The following is a 17,326-nucleotide window of genomic DNA, read 5'->3' as shown; positions in this document are numbered from 1 at the left end:
CATGCCAACAGCGAACAATATTGACCTGGTGCTTCCTACCGGCTACGCCAAGACCTGTGCACACTCCACCCAACCTCCCCGCAATGCTTGCTCAGCTACTATTCTACAGTTTCCAGGGAAAGTCTGTGGCCTGGATCGCCCACTGTTGCCAGGCTAGTGGGGTGTCATCTCCCCACCTGTCTCCATCACCTTGCAGGGTACCACTAAGCAAAGACATTTGCAGTACCTGGTGGCAAGCACACAGGAGCTCAGACACCATCACACCAAGTGACCTTCTCTCCTCACTTGCAAAATGAACGGACGATACAAGACACTTCCATCGACTGTCTAATAACCTATGGCCGCTGACGGGGCAGGAGAGGGTGGGACATGATCAGGGGCTGCTTGTGGAGAGGATAGTTAGCCCCAAATAATACACACAGGGCTATAGTTCACTTTGTTTGTCTAAAGAACCGTAACAACTGAGCCATCTTTCTAAACCCCGGGGCTGTAGTTTGACCTGCCATTCATTCAAACGTCTGTGGGTCTCTCACACACCAGGCCGTACATAAGCCAGGCTCTCTTGGCTCTACTGCTCAACTGCTGAATGCATTTTTGTGAATGGTCAGGGATCAAAGAGTTAACAGATTCATGACCTACCAGGTCATGGTCACTGGAGTTGGAGCAGGGTAGGGATGTGGTACTGGAGGCTACTTGGTAAGGAGTTGAGATGCAGAGGCCAAGGGTGGGCTCCAGTTAAACCATAGCTTTGTGTTCTCTGAGATCCCAGCTCTGCTGGTTAATCGCGTGTTCCAGAGCCAGGGCCAATGTGACTGACTGTCTCTGGGGAAGGCATTTTTCTCTGTGGCTCTTCCATAATCCACTCAGCAGTTTTGTCTCCTCTGAGCTTCCTTTCAGCTACCAAAGCACCATGACCACCCCCACACCTGCAGCCAGCTAGCAGGAAAACTACAAATGAGGTCAGAGTCTGGGTCCAGCCAAGAGAAGACCCGCAGGTTCCAGGGACACTGGGAGAAAAAAAGCTGAAAATTCCTTTTGGCTCAGAAGTGCTTTGGGGGGGACCTAGGAAGTAGTTCACTCAGTGGTTAAAAGCACAAAGCATGTGCCGCCAAGCCTGACAAGCTGAGTCCAATCCCCAGAACCCAATGAATGGAGAACCAATTCCTACAAGATGTCCTCTGACCTCCACAAGTACACTGTGGTATGTGGATGCCCCCCCACATACATACATATATATGTATATATACGTATATATGTATGTATAAATATAGGTAAAAGTATACACACACACACACACACACACACACACACACACACACACGTATACTTTTAAATTCAACTTTTAGGGCTGAAGAGAGCTAACTCAACAGTTAAAAGCACTCACTGCTCTTCTAGAGGCCCCAAGTTTGATTCTCAGTACCCACATGATGTCCCTCAAGCACCTATCTGTAACTCCAGCAAAAAAGAAGAGTGGGTTGATTAAGAGACTTGGGGAGAGACAGAAACGGTCTCAGATCTGAAACCATAGAAGGAATTGTGAAAGAAATGTCTGAATGCTTTAGCAATTAAAAAATATGGTATTTTTGCCATGATACTGCTTTATGACAACACAGAGCCCTTACAGTTGTTATTATTAGTACTATTATTTTGTTCGCAACACAAGTGATTTGAACCCAAGACTTCACACATGCTATGCTACATTCTGCCTCTCAATTACACGCCTAGCCCCATGATAACTTCACCACACGTATTCTTCGTGGACAGGCGTGGGACAGAGTGCACACATGGAGGTCGGAGGACAATTTTCGAGAGTCAGTTCTTCCCTTTTGCCACGTGGGTCCCAAGAATTGAATTCAGGTTGTTAGTCTTGGACACAAGTGCCTTTACCTGCTGAGCCATCTCCTCGGCCCAGTAACTTAAAAACCTGTTTAAAGAGTTAGGAAAAACCCATCAAGATCCCCCTACCCCACCCCCCACCACCACCAATGAAAAGACAGTTCCTTTATGGAGAGTTTCAAGTAGGAAGTGAACACACAGGACATGAGGTAGACAAGCTGATGGCCTCCAGTTTCCTCTCTGTGGTAGCTTTTATAGGAGAAGGAGTAGCAGGGACCAAGACCTGTTGTATCTCCATGACCATGGAACAGAAAAGCTTCCAAAAGACTAGGGTCACCTGATCTCCTCACCACCAATCCCCAGAAGGCACCTTGGCCATTCACTTGAAGGGTAGCCACAGAATGCCAACATGCTGGTTTCTCACACTTAGGGTCTAGTCAGCTTCATGCTGGGCAAGGTTTCCCTGCATATTAAAGAACCATGTGGCATTGAAGAGTTGAGTCAATTCCACCTCTGATACTTGGGAAACAGATGACCACTGGTGTCCCCCTGACCCAGGACGGGGAAAGAAGACGTGCCCTGCTCCAGAGGCTCCAGACTCCGACACCTCTGACTTTTGTGACTATCCTGTCAGGAAGGAAGCTATTCTAAAGAGAACTTTGTACCCCTTCCTTTGGATATCTACTGAAACAATGTTTCCTATGCTGGCTAGTTTTAAGTCAACCTGACACCAGCTAAAGTCATCAGAGGAGGGAGCCTCAACTGAAAAAAAAAAAAAAAATGCCTCCAAAAGATTGGGCTCTGGGCAAGCCTATAGGCATTTTCTTAATTAAGGACTCAAGGGGGAGGGCCCAGCACATTGTGGGTGGGGCCACCCATGGGACAGTGGTCCTGAATTCTATAAAATAAATAAATAATAAATTTTTTTTTTTAAAAATTTAAAAAAACAGGCTGAGCAAGCCATGGGGAAGAAGCCAGTAAGCAGCACTCCTCCATGGCCTCTGCATCAGCTCCTGCCTCCAGCTTTCTGCTCTGCTTGAATTCCTGTCATGATGAACAGTGATGCAGAAGGGTAAGCCAAATAAACCCTTTCCTCCCCAGGTTGTTTTTAGTCATGGTGTTTCATCACAGCAATATTAACCCTAACTAGGTCAGTTCCCAATAAGATGGAATTTCTCCAGGAGTTGCATTCCGGGAGAAGGAACAATCTGTGGTGGTTTGAATAAGAATGGCCCCCAGAAGCCGGGCAGTCGTGGCACACGCCTTTAATCCCAGCACTCGGGAGGCAGAGCCAGGTGGATCTCTGTGAGTTCGAGGCCAGCCTGGTCTCCAAAGCGAGTTCCAGGAAAGGCGCAAAGCTACACAGAGAAACCCTGTCTCGAGAAAAAAAAATGCCCCCCAGAGGCTCATATATTTGAATATTTGGTCACCAGGGAGTGGCACTATTAGGAGGTGTGGCCTTGTTGGGGTCAGTGTGGCCTTGTTGGAGGAAGTCTGTCACTGGGGGTGGGCTCTGAGGTTTCAAATTCTCAAGCCAGGCCCAGTGTCTCTCTCTCTCTCTCTCTTCCTGTTGCCTGCAGATCCAGATGTAGAACTCTCAGCTACCTCTCCAGCACCGTGTCTGCCTGAGTGCCACCATGCTTCTCACCATGACGATAATGGCCTAAACCTCTGAAACTGTAAGCCAGCCCCAATGAAATACTTTCTTTTTTTATAAGAGTTGCCGTGGTCATGGTGTCTCTTCACAGCAATAGAAACCCTAGCTACAACACAGTTCTTATAACTAGCCACACCACTTTGCAGGAGAGAACGGGGTAAGATGAAGGTGGCTGGGTGATGGGTGGGACCACACTTGACCATGATGGTTTAGTTCTGCATATTTCTTGGTGCCATGGAAACTGAAACACAAATGTCATGTCTCTGCACAGAAGATGGACTCTGAGGATCACTAGATCTCTTTATTCCTCTTCCCAAGGTGGCCACATTGGATAAATCTTCCTTCTCTGCTTCTTATTATGTCTGTTTAAGTGACCTATGGAGGGTGAGTGGCCAAGTCCGACTCATTAGGGTTATCAAGGCCCAGACTCTGTCCCTAACAACTCCACTAACAATCTCCAGGAGGTGAATTCATGGATTACATGGGCTTGCAGGGACTGACAGGTGCCATGCCTCACTAACTCACCAACTCACTAACTAGTGAGCCTACCAAGGCTATCTACCTCTGTAGGAAATGCTGGGGAACCTACCTGCCATCTCCAGCCAAACTTTCTTTCCAGTGGTCACCAAGCTAACCAATGGCCAAATCCTACTTCTAGCCAGACTCAGGGGAAGGGGCAGGAAAGACAACCTGCTAGGGAAACAACCTGACATGTGTCTGAGGCCGCGTGTCTACTGAAGGAGCTTCATACCTGCTCTTCCTTTAGCCCTGCTGGGAAAGGGTCAAAAGATCAGGGCAGCGAGTGCATAAGGGATGAACATGGAACAGAGCCCAAGCCATGCTCTGAAGCAGTGACGCTAAGACGTAAAAGAGCCCCAGGCAGGATGAGTCTTCGGATGTCTTATGAGGGATGGACAGGAGGAATCTAGCTAGAGAGATGGCTCAGCGGTTAAGAGCACTGCCTGCTCTTATAGAGGACCTGGGTTCAATTCCCAACACCCATATGGCAGCTCACAACTGTCTGCAACTCCAGTTCCACTGCTCTCTTCTGGACTCTATAGGCACTGCACACACATGGTGCACAGACACATATGTAGGCAAAACAACCAAGTGTATAAAATAAATCTTAAGAAAAAAGAAAAGCAGTCTACAAAGTGAGATCCAGGACAGGTAAAGTTGTTACAAAGAAACTGTCTCAAAAAAAAAAAAAAAAAAAAGATATTAAAAAAAAGAAAGAAGGAAGGAAGGAAAGAAAGAAAAGAAAAAGAAACCAGAACTTACTGTAAGAGAAAAATGCCTCAGAGTAAGACCTGTCGGCTGCTTTCCTAGAATTCATTTTGTCTGCCAGAATGACTGATTGGTTTTCCTTTTATTTATTTATTTATTTTCCTTTCTGCAATGCTGAGAATTTAGCCCACGGCCTTGTGCATGCTAGGCAAGCCCTCTCCCATTGAGTTACATCCCCAGCCTAGGAGGATTTCTGAGTGGGCCTCTCCAGAAGCAGGGGGATGCACTACAAGCTGCCCAGGACTTGCCTCCAGTGGGATTTTACAGACTGATGGCTGATACTGAGTGCCTGCCACACGCCCTCTGCTTGGAACTGTTCTCCAGCTGCACACGCTTCCCTCTGGAGGTTCTCTTCCATTCACCCAAATGGTTTGTTTGAAAATGTAAACACACACATAGAAACTGGCAAAGGAAATTAGTCAAATGTGAAAGACACAGAGGGGAAAAAAACATGATACACGGTGTTCTAGGTTCTCCTTCTAAATCTGGCAGGAGGTGTGAAGGGCTGGCAGCCGAGAAGGAAGAGTAACAGCGGCAGTGCCATGGTTCCCTCCTGCCTCGAGATGTCAGGGCAGCAGCTGGCATATCCCTGGGGACCAGAGGGAGAGTAGGTGGCCCTCATGCTGGGAGCCAGGCATCAAGGATTATATCCCCCAAGATCCTCAACCAGGCTCTTTCCCCCATAAGCCTACATGTTCAGTCCCATGGAGTAATTGCATTTGGCTAGGTCCCCACATTAAACTTGGCTGTCACTAAAGCTGTTGGTTTTTGCCAACCTGAACCCCCAACTTTTCCCTCTCCCTTGAAGTTCAGAATCTCAGTTGGGGATGTGGTTCCCCTCAGCTACTCAAGTCTATTAATATCTTCCTATTCTCCTATCAACCATATCTTTCCTTTCCAACCTCATTGTCACCTTCAAAGTGACATGAGTTAAAGGTTTGATCTCTAGCTTGGAGCTATCGGGTCTAGTAAGGAGCTTTTAGGTGACTGGGGATGTCTGGAAGCGGGGTGTGGGGTTCAGTCTCTCCCCTCTCTTTGCCCCACGGTCATGAGGCCAGTGGCTTTCACCCCACTACATACTTCTGCTTGGGTCTGCTTCCTTGCAGGGGCCATCCAATCACGGGTAAGAGTATCCAAAATCACCCAGGCAGTGGTGCACACCTTTAGTCCCAGCACTCAGGAGGCAGAGGCAGGCGGATCTCTGAGTTCAAGGCCAGCCTGGTCTACAGATTACGTTCTAGGACAGCCAGGGTTAAACAGAGAAACTTTGTCTCCTGTCACAAAAAATAAACACCTCCTGCCCCCCCCCAAAAAAAACCAGAATATCCGAAACCATAAGCCAAATATATCTCTTCTCTTTATATAATGACAATGGAAAACTAGCTAACACGAGCTGCTTGTCTGCATCCGCTTCAGCAGCAACTAAGTAGTTCCCTCATCCCTGTATCCCACATCACCTCTCCCACAGTTACAGCATGTAGGTATCACCTGGATCCTACAACAGCCTTGCTTTAAAGGAGGGGAGGGAGCAGGAGATCGCTGCTCTTCTTGAGGACCCAGGTTCAGTTTCCAGCACCCCATGGCAGCTCACAAGCATCAGTCAGTCACTCCAGCCCCAGAGGATCCCATGCTCTCTTCTGGCCTCGGAAGGCACTGTGCATACGCGGTGCACAGGCAATCCATACACATTCAGAAACAAACGCTTTTGAAAACTTTCCCACCTACAGCAAAGGTCTGGGTCAAGATGCCTGTTCATCCCTCCCTCCCCACTCACGAACCCAGGCTAGCCTCAAAGTAGCTCGTGAGCCAGAGATGACCTTGAACTCCTGTCTGTTCCTAGGCTCTACCTCCCAAATGAAGACTTCACAGGTGTGTGCCACCACACCTGCCTTACACAAGCAGATCTCTTAAAAGTCGCACAAACTTCATGGCACAGTTACTCTCGGCTGTGACTGAAGTGTTCAGTACCCACCCACACTGGAACACCTGCCCATCTTTTCTTCGGCACTGTGGTACAAGCACGGAAAGGAAATACCCAACAGTACCCAAGTACCAAGCAAAAAAGAACTATTTCCCCAGGGAAGGCCAAATGTCCATCTCCAGATTCAAACCCAACACTTGGTACTTCCAACTCTACTCCTCACCCCTATACAGCAAATAATCACATACTGGTTTTCATTTGTAAACTGTCCAGCATTGGCCCATCCCCACTGCAGAATGGGACACAAGATCGGCCTTCAAAAAAACCCATTTTATGAACAAGTCTTCCTCCCCAAGGATGACAGAGATTTTATGTTATGGAGGCCAAGCGTTTTTCATTAACAGGAGCAGAAAGGGAGCCGGGAGGTTCTTTTAAGCCCCTCCCCCACCTCCCCAGCCTCCTACTGCAACACACTTGCGTATAGAAAACTTTAATACATGTTGTTCAATTCCTAAGTGGTGTAAGCCCAGCCATGGTGCAAGGAGAATTTGGAGGGAGAAAAAGGATTCTCTCTAGGGAGTCTACAGCTTGCTGTCTCTGATACCCAGAGCACAGTGTGGCTCCGCCCTAGACTACTAAGCCACGCCTCCACAGCACGTCACCATCTCAGGAGCACCGAGCTAGGGAAGCCCACGCAAGCAGGCTGGGAGACTGAGACCGGTTTCAGGCAGGACTTGGGAGGAAGGGAGGGATTTAACTGCTCACATACCTTTTCAAACAGGACTTTCCAGTGCTGGTAGAGAGGGAGGCCATGCAGGAGAGGAAGAAGAGAAAGAAAGGCACTTATCACCAAGGTTTCTGCAGACCCCTGAGGTTTCCGACATCACCTCCCAGCTGGTGCCCAGCAGTCAGAACCAGGCTCAGAGGCCCACCTGAAGAACCCCGAAAATTCCCCAGATGAGCAAAGGCAGAAACGCAGAGTACGGGGTGGAAACGGGGTGTTTCTGGGGTGGGACAGCCAGATACAGGAATGAGAACAAGGACGATTCCCAACTATGTCTCAGGGTTTCTGATAACTTCTGCTACCTAAAGGTCACGTCCACATCCACGCCCAGAGTTCAAGTGTACTCAGACCCTGTCTGCTGGAGACTTACCCTTGCTTCAGCACTGGTCTTGCCTGCTTGATTTGGGGAGGGGGGGTTGGGTGGGTGGGCACCCCCCAATATGCTTCCAAGTCTGAGTGTGAGTACTGAGTACGTAAGACTCTCTCAGGAGTTAGGGCCAGGAGAAAAGTGACTGGCTTGACCACCAAGCGAGAGAGATGTTAGACTCTCGGGTTGGGGTTCCTGGCTTAATTTTACCCCGAGGGAGGGATAGGTCAGAAGCAGGGTGCTGGGAGGGAGTAGTTTTAACAACTCAAGTGCTCAGGGCTTCCTAGTGTCAGACCCTACCTCGCCTCCCAGGACAGCCGGACAAGAGATTTGAGCGGCAGATGGCAGGGAAGCCCTTTGGGGTAGCCCCTCCCTAGCCTGCCCTGGGGACCATTCCTGGCACCGACGTGGTCTAGGACTCCTGAGCCCCCTGCTGGGAGCGTTTCGTCCCAGCGTTCTGGCTCTCCGAGCTCTCGTAGGGTTCAGGGACTAAGGCCAGTTTGAATTTCAATCAGTGTCGCGACAAGGCAGTTGCCGGGCGGGAGCTAATCTGGGAGCCGAGAAGGGGTCTCCAGATTGGTCTGCGCTGTCCAGAGCCTGGGGCACCGCTTCCTTCCCCCCGCCCCCGGCTTGCAGAGTCCGCAGGTCGCCGAGGGGAGGGGAGGGGGAGTCTCTACAGTGACGCGGCCGCCTCTGCAGGAAAACGCCGTGTCCCGGGCACTGCACCAGCTGCTGGGAGGGGGCTCCGCGGCCGACAGGTTCCTGGCGACGCAGCGGCCAGAGCTGTGTCCCGCAGGGAAGCCGCGGGAACCCGAGCGGGGGTGGGATGCGCGCTGGTTCATTTGGGGAGACCCATCCCTCCCACGCGCGGGGCCCCTAGCTCATCCCGGACGCTCCAGTGACATAACCTTGAAGCCTCCAAGTTGCCCCCGGATAGGGAGCTGAAGCCGCGGCGGCTCCCGGCGTGGCGCCCCCCAGAAAGTTTGAGGGGCACAGGAGGGGGCACTCACGTCTTCTGGCGCGGCGGGCAGCCGCTCCTCGGCCTCGGGCTCCAGCTCCTCGATGCGCTCCGCCTCGGCGCAAGCGGCCACTGCGGGGCCGGGGCTGGGGTGCTCACCCATGGCCCAGGCTGCGGCGCTCGTCCCGGGGCGCCGGGCTAACTTTGCGCCGCCGCGGCCGCGTTGCTCCAGAAGCTCGCTGCGCGCCTCGCCACCTCCGCGCTCGCCCCCATGGCCCTGCTCTCCGCGCCGCCCTCGCCGCAGCCCCCCGCGACCCCGGGACGCCGGGCCCCGAGCCCCCAAACTTCTCCGCCTCCGCCGCGGGCCCGAGGCGAGGGCGCCCTTGGGCCGGCCGGGCCCTACCGCTCCCCACGCTCCTTCCCGCTCCGCGCGGCCCCCGCTCTGCGCGCCAGCCTCCTCCTCTCCACCGACTCCTCCGGGGCGGCGCGCGGCGGGGGCGGGGCTGCTCGCGGGGCCCCCGCCCCCCCAGGCCGCCCGCGGGGAGGGAGGGAGGGAGGGAGGGAAGGAGGGAGAGAGGGCTGCGGCGGGGCGGGCAGCGAGTGGCTGCTCCTCCAGCCCAGGGATAGGGACTGCGTTGCCCTCAGCCTGCTCTGCTCGGCCACCGGTTAACCGTCACTCGGAGGCGGCAGAGTGTGTGACGGATTCAGAAGTGAGGTTCCCACGAAGTTGGCCACGTCGGGGTTAACCAGGACAGAATGGAGAGTGAGATGTGAGGACTGGATCCCACCAGCCACCCTTAGGTCCCTTATTCACTGCCGTCTCGGATTCTGGGAGGTCTGGGAAAGCCTAGGGATGCGAGGAACGTCAGGGGGTCTGGAACCCCAAACCCTAACCTTTGCCCTCCCTCCATCCAGAGCTGTAAATCCTGCTCACGCTTCTTGATCTGTTAAACCCCAGGAAAGCGCCCCGCCAGAGAGAGGGGCTGGGGAGGAAAGACAAAAAAACTAAAACTAAAAAGCAGGAATGAAGTTAGTAAAGCAGTAAAGGATCCTTAAAGAGAAGAGTGGAGGGCAGTTTACCTGCGGGAAAAGCCCTCGAGGAAGACGTTCCTCCCGAATGACTATAATTTGTGCCAGTGCCCAGGCTGGGGTAGACGCTCCCCAAGGAAGGCTCAGGGACTCATTCCTGGTGCGGTCCCCCAGGCAGCCCACAGACAGAACCAAGGCTATGACCTTTAGCCTCTTCCCATCAGCTTCGCTCTTCTCGCCGTCCTGTCAGAAGGAAGCATCTGTTTTATTAGCAGAAGTTGCAATTAACGTCTTCATTTTCATAAGACAAATGTAACTGCATCTCGCAGCCCCAGGATCCAACCTGTGACCCTCTCGCCCAGCGCTGACTACTCCCCTTAAACACAGAGGGAAATTAGTTCCATCCTAATTAGGTGAGTTTGCAACAGACACCAATTTTCATCTCGGTTTCAGAAAGTGTGATCATTTCAACTATTTTTGTTTCTCGCCACCCTCCCCCATCCCCTACTCTACTAACAAGTCAAGATCCTGCCAAGATTTCCTTGTAAATAAAACTGTCTGCATGGGGGTGTGATTTTGAAAACAGCCTTCAGGGGACAGAAGAGAGGCTGGATTCCTTGTGGAAAGAAGCTCAAGAGGATAAGCCATTGCAGGAGGCCCTGAGGCCCGGGTCCCTGCCTCTCCCAGCCCTGCTACCGTTGACTTGACAAAACATGCATGGTGCTGGCTCTGTTATACTCAGACTTACGGCAGAGATAGCTCAGAAAGCCTGGCTCCAGGGGAACTGGAAAGAGAGACAGGTGCATGGAAAAGATGGCCACTCTGCAGAGATGTCCAGCAGCCCAGCACCCACTGACCCCTAGCTGTTCCCCTATACTTTCTCTTGGGGGGGGACGGGACAGGATATATGGGGGTGCACGGACAGCTCTTAGCAACACATTGAGTTCAGTCACCCCCTCCTGGGGAAGGTACCTTTGCAGGCTCAGTGAAATCTGAATAGTTATTGAGTTCTTATTAAATACTAGGGGAGATCTTTGAGATTACACGGAGATGTGTACTGACTCACGTAAGACACAAACTCTGCCCTCCATAAATGGTTTGATTGGGCGAGCACGTGGAGGTGGGGCTGAGTGGGGGCACAGCCATGTTCAACAAGTCTTGGATTCCACAGAAGCCCGGGGTGGGGGGGTCATACAGGCTGAAGGGAAGAGGAGGGTCCTCGGGGATCCAGGAGGTCTTCCCCAAGGAAGTGCTTCTGTAACTAGGCCGTGTGGAAGGAGATACAGCAATCCAGGCAGAGGGGACAGCATGCAGCCTGGGAGGAAACCAGCAAGAGATTTGGTTGGCATGGTTGGAATTAGAATAAGGTATCAAAAGAAGAGGCCCGCCTAGGCGGAGGGATATGAGGGCTGCTAGGCAGAGGGATATGGGCGCGGCTAGTTTCCTGAGAATGGAGTTTGGTTTGTATCCCAAGAGCAGTATGGAAGACCAGTGAACCAGATGATAACACTTGGAAAAAACAAAAACAAAACAAAACAAAACAAAACAAAAAAAAAACCCTCTCCTGATTGGATGCAGTGGCAGGAGCCTTCAGACCCAGGTTGAGGCCGGAGTTTATTTGAGCCCATAGGATGCTGTATATTAGACCAGGGCAATACAGCCTTCTCTCTTTCTCTCCCTCCCTCCTTCCCTTCCTCTCTTCACTTTTATTTTGAGACTGGGTCTCATTAAGTTGCTAAAGTTGGCCTTAAAATGTGACTCTTCCGGGCTGGAGGGATGGCTCAGTGGTTAAGAGCAGCCAGTGCTCTTCCAGAGGTCCTGAGTTCAATTCCCAGCACCCACATGGTGGCTCACAACCATCTGTAATTAGATCTGGTGCCATCTTCTGGCCTGCAGGGACACATGCAGGCAGAACACTGTATACATAAATAAATTTTAAAAAATGTGACTCTTCCTGCTTCAGCCCTTCGGCCCCCCAGGTAGCTGGGGTTATAGATCTGCACATCAGGCCTGCCTGTAAGACCTCATCTCATTCATAAATAAATAGAGGCTGGAGAGAGATGGCTCAGCAGTTAAGAACACTGGCACCACTTCAGGGGTCTCAGGTTTGATTCCCAGCAGCCACCTAGTGGCTCACAACTGTAACTCCAGTCCCAGATGATCCGACCCCCTCTTCGGGCCTCCATGGGCTCTGCACACATGGTACACAGACATACATGCAGACAAAACACCCAGACACATACAGTATTAAATAAATAAATCCTTCTAACTGTAGTTCAAAGGGAATTTGGCTTGAGGACAGGAACAGGGGAGGTACTGTCTATAGAAGAGGTCACATGAGTATCAGCAGTGAAGACACAGGGGAGAAGGACCTGAGAATACCATCTGCTGCCCCTAGGAACAGGTGTTTAACCTTGCTAGTGCTCCCCAAACCTCTTAGGAAAGAACCCTGGGTCCCCCCAGGAACCACCCCAGCAGGAGATCTCTGCTGGAAGGAGAATGGCTATTTGGACTTGGGAACCATTAAGACCGTCCATGACATCCAATCTCTGCAAACCTGAGTTTTTGTCCTCAGAAATACCCAGCTTCCCCAGACAACCTGATCCATCTCTTAACTCCAAGGGAACCTGCAGCTAGGTACCATGTACCCCCCAGCAGGCAACGGGACCTGAAGCCTTCAAGGAATAGAATAACCTGACTGTCTGGTAGCTTTTGTCCCATTCCAACATAAGGCACCCAGAGCACTGGAACATTCTGATAAAGACAGAGAAAGGAATGGCCTCTTTCACTCAGCAGCATACCATAGGAAGTCGGGGCAACACATATGGAGTCTGCCTTGAGCCCATGCATAGAGTCTAGTGAGAGATGGCAGCAAACCAAGCTGATTGGCCTTTGTGTGTGTGTGTGTGTGTGTGTGTGTGTTACTGCAGTCAAACCCTGGACTTCATACATGCTAGGCAAGTCCTTTACTGCTAAGCGGTACCCACAGCTCCATGACCTCTTTTGAAGTTCCCAACAAAACAGACTTAGCAATTGAGAATGAGGTAAAATCCTGAGTATGCTAGCCTACTTTCTGCCAGTCTAACAAAATGCCTGACACAAACACCTTATAAAGAAAAAAGGTTTAGCCGATGTGGTGGTGCACACCTTTAACCCCAGCACTTGGGAGGCAGAGGCAAGGAGGTAGATCTCTATGAGTTTGAGGCCAGCCTGGTCGTCACAGTAAATTCCAGGCCAGCCAAGGCTATACACACTGTGAGATTCTGTCTTCAAAAATGGAGAGGTGAGGGACGATGTATTCTGGCTCACACTTTTGGAGGCCCGTGATTGATTGGACTTGTTGCTTCGGGGCTATGGTGAGGCAGCATGCTGCAGGGTTTGTGGAGTAAAACTGCACACCTAATGGCCGGGAAGAACAAGAGCAGGAGAAGGAGAGACTGGGGACCCACAACCAAAGAATGAGCCCCAAGGACATAACGAACTGTCCCAGGGCCCCATGCCTAAAAGTTCCCAAGAGCTCCAAGCTGGGACCAAGCCTTTAATCCACGGACCTTCGGGGGAATTTTTGTTATCTAAGTCATAGCACTGGGGGAAGAGATGTTGAAACCTGGAGGGCCGGGGGTTGCTGAGATGAGCTATGAGAACGGGGCAGCTTTGGGATAGGGTGTGTAAGGGTTCCTGCATGGAGGGGATGGTGTGGTAAAGATAGGTCAGACTGTGGCAGACCTTGACGGGGAACAGCTAAGTGGATGGACACAAAAAAGGCTGGTAAAGCCAGTGAGGAGGACCACGTCCTTACTGTGGTCAGAGGAGGCTGGCCCTTGCCCAGCAGGCGATGGAGAATCGGTCAGCTTCTAACCCAAGCAGCGTTTTAGGAGGATTAAAGCTGGCAGCTGTTCAATAGCAACTTCCAACTAACATGTTGTGAGTGTCCATTATTTGCCAGCCCCTGGCCAAGGTGCTGAGACTATGGACTGTCAGGAAAGAGCCAAGCCTGATGTCTTGGAAGAAAATTAGACAACCCAGTGGCATAACATGGCAGGGAGAATGTCAGGGGGTTGTCTCTCAAACACACCCTCTAAGGGGAGAGAAGCTGGAGTTCAGAGCTAGAACAGTCTGGCTGTCATTGAGAAGCCAGAAGGGACTCAGGGTGTGGGTCATTGGCGGAGTACTGGCCTAGCATGCATACCACCCTGGGCTCCAACCCCTGTACTGAAGGGGCAGGGGAAGCCAGGAGGAACTCCTGGGGGAGGAAGAGGCATGGAAGCAAGCTGTTTGTGTGTGGATACCTATAGCTAATGAGAAGCCAGGGAAGGAACATGAAGGGCTGTAATTAACACTCAAAGCAAATGGCAGGCAGGATAAAAAGGGCAGCTTTTATCATAACCTCTTACATGTGGGTTTCTTATCATCTGCAGCCAGGGCCATACCCCTTCAAGGCTCCTTCTCTCTTCACAGCAAATCTAAACTGACCCTCTCAGCACACCTGTAGCCCCTGTCTTCTGAGGAGCCGGCAAGCCAGGCCTGGGCTGCCGCTGCCGCCGCTGCCGCCGCCGCCGCCGCCTTTACCTGCCTGAAATGAAGACATGAGTTATTTTTGACTGAGATCCAAGGCTCGGCCCTGAATTCTTTTGTCTTCCAGGAATCCCCAAGTCATGTTTGAAGTCTGCAAGTCCGAACAGCAGACCTAGCTCCAGGAGGAGGCCGTCGCTTGGAATCCAACCACCTCCATCCCCAATTCCAGCATTCTTCCGTTATTGCCCGCTGTCTGGGAGATCAAACAGAACAAGGCCGCCAAGCAGAGTTTTTTCCCTTTCCTTTCGTCTCTTCACTCCAGGGCCCTCACTTTTTTGAATGACTTAAATCATTATTGAAAGATGTCTAGGTTCACAGACACCAAACCCTTTCAAAGAGAAGTGTGGGCACCCGATGGCTGGGCTCAAAAAGGCACAGGGGAGGCTTTGCCAGTCCCAAGACTAATCTAATCACACACTCAGATCCCCTGCCAGGTGCTTTCCTCATCTCACCTTCCTTCCCTGCCATCTCCTTGGGGCTTGGCTGGTCCCCAGGGTCCCATTTCTGGGCCTGGAGTTCTTCTGTGTGACAATTGGTTGTCCAGTGGTTGGATCTTGTCTGTTGGATGAAGGTCCTACCATGTTGTCTGACTCTGGTGAAAACCCTGCGGCCCCCAAGCCTTTCTTCCATCTTTCCACCAAGGCAGGCCCTCCCTCCCTCCCTCTGAAGCACTTCCTTCCTTTGACCTTGCATAGCATTAATCTAAGTTTTAGCTTCCTGATTCCGGCGTGTGCATTCTTTGAAGAAGATTATGGCTTATTCAATTTTCACATCCATCACAATGCACAAGGCTACACACGGTAGAAGCCAAACAAATGTCTGTTTAATGAAAAACAGAGCATGCCTTGCTTGATGCGACACAAAGTCTAATTACATAGTTATTACTCTCAACCTCCAACAAAAGACAAGTTTTATGTTATGGAGAAAAGACGGTTCTGCATAATAATAACGATACACTCGTGTGCGCGAGCGAGCCTTCATTTCCACACGCTTCCCCATTTGTCATTCTGTGTTATCCTCAGCAAGGCCCACAGAACAGACACAGAAGGGACATTAGGACCCTGGGGACTGGAGGAGGTTTGAAGACTCATTCCTCTCACCACATTGTTCCTTGTAACAGTTAAGCACAGGGCTCCATGGCAGACCTCTGACCCGACCTACAGCTCAAGGCCTAGCCCTGCAACAAAAAGAAACAAAGAAGCCAGCCAATAAACAACAGTACAGTCTCCCGTCCATGACAGTATAAATGCCCCTGGCCTAATCCTGCAACAAGGCTGTCCCAGAGCAACTGAGCAAGGCTCAGAATGCCCAAACAGAGCTGGTCTAGGTGCAGGTTTGCAGGGGTCAGGAACTTAGGGTGTGTCCAAGACCGTGGGGGCAATTATCAGTCTGCTTGTCTGTTTCTTGAAGAAGAAAGGAAGTAAGAAAAAGGGCGTGGCATCTCGCTATGTGTATGTGTAGCTTCAAACTCCACATTATCCTGCGTCAGCTTCCCTAATGGCCGGGACCATCAGTGCACACCACTGTACTTATCCCACTCAAAATCTCCCTGTGTAGCCTAGGCTAGCCTTAAACTCACACTCTTCTTGTCTTAGCCTCTGTCTTTTTCTCTTAGATGATGTGTGTGGGATGGCAGGGGTAGTTCCCTTGATTTACCAACAGAGCCAGGTACCAGTTGTCCATCAGACTCTAGAGGGAAAGAACTGATGAGGATCTTGGAGAACCAACGGCAGTTAGTGACATGGTCAAACTTCACATGAGAATGTACTGTTCCTAAAGGCAAGGACGTGGTACTGTTTGCAGTGTCTTCATTGGTTCCTGGCACATAGAAAGTCCACAAAAAGGCTGGATGTGGTGGCACACACCTGTAACCCCAGCAATCAGGAGGGAGAGGCAGAATGAGTCCAACTTCAGTGCTAGCCTGGGCTACAGAGTGAGTTCAAAGCCAGCCTGAGTTTTAGTGATACCCTGAATTGGGGACATAGCTCAGTGGTAGTATGCTTACCTAGCATGCACAAGGTCTTGAGTTCAATAGTCAACAACACGTGTGTGAACATGAACACACACACACACACACACACACACACACACACACACACACACACCTCTGTACAGTATGTGCTCAATAAATGAGTCTGTTTTCCACTCCACCAGGCCTTGGGACAGCATCTCAGAGTCAGTGTGGCCTAACAGGACTTTACTAGGCTCCTTTTAGGGAGAATGTCAGCGCAGGTTTCTGTGAAGAATGGCTTGGGGTGCACAAGTCAGACAAGGAAGCAGCAATGGCAGCTGAGGAAAAGCCCCCGAACCTTCATGTTTAATACCCTAAGAGCCAGCTAGCACCTGGGAGATACTGCAAACAGTAATGCGGCAGCAGCAGCGGCAGCTTCCGGACAGTAGGAAGAGTGAGGCAGTGGGCATTGATTCTGCTTCTTCCATGCCTCATCTACACAGCCCGATCAAGGCTCTGGGGGAACTCCTTCAGTGTGCACTGTAAATACCATCTGTCACATCGCCTGCCCAGACGCGGCCTTCCTCCCTGGAAGGAGAATGTTCATTATTATTTATGCAGAGCACACCCTACTTAAGCATGGTGCCACCAAGAGAGGGAAGAAAAGCCTAGAAGAGCCAAGGACTTCAGGGACCTGCCCCTTGGAGAGCAGCTGGTTGGGAGGGCTAGGCTGTCCACCTTTCTGGGATGGAAGGTTAACTCTCAGCTCTCCGGAGTGTAGTCGTTAGGCAAGAGCACAGCCCCAGAGACCAGGAGGCATGCATCTTCAGCTCAGTTCCATTACCAGCATGCCATGTGACTTTGGGAAATCTCTTCACCCGCACCAGCCTCCATTTTCTCATCTGCAAATGCAGAGGTTGTACTAGATGAGCCATGACCTCCCTCCCAGCTCTGAGATCCA

The 17,326-nt window shown here is 51.2% G+C and overlaps 1 protein-coding gene across 1 annotated transcript in view; it reads right to left on the bottom strand.

The window, feature by feature from the left end:
- Rhbdl3 (rhomboid like 3) overlaps positions 1-9,110 on the bottom strand; it is a 52,202-nt gene extending 43,092 nt beyond the window's left edge. The window contains exons 1-2 of the mRNA XM_006977513.4: positions 8,863-9,110; positions 7,471-7,494 (exon numbers count right to left, since the gene is read on the bottom strand). Of these exons, the coding sequence (XP_006977575.1) occupies positions 7,471-7,494; positions 8,863-8,973 (135 nt within the window). The 5' untranslated portion in view covers positions 8,974-9,110. The remainder of the gene's footprint in view (positions 1-7,470; positions 7,495-8,862) is intronic.
- Between the last annotated feature and the right edge of the window lie 8,216 nt (positions 9,111-17,326).

The sequence above is a fragment of the Peromyscus maniculatus genome, chromosome 8 (assembly GCF_049852395.1).
Source record: "Peromyscus maniculatus bairdii isolate BWxNUB_F1_BW_parent chromosome 8, HU_Pman_BW_mat_3.1, whole genome shotgun sequence".
Lineage (NCBI taxonomy): Eukaryota > Metazoa > Chordata > Mammalia > Rodentia > Cricetidae > Peromyscus > Peromyscus maniculatus.
The sequence above is the reverse complement of the archived record's forward strand: the minus strand, read 5'-3'. Positions and strand labels throughout refer to the sequence as shown.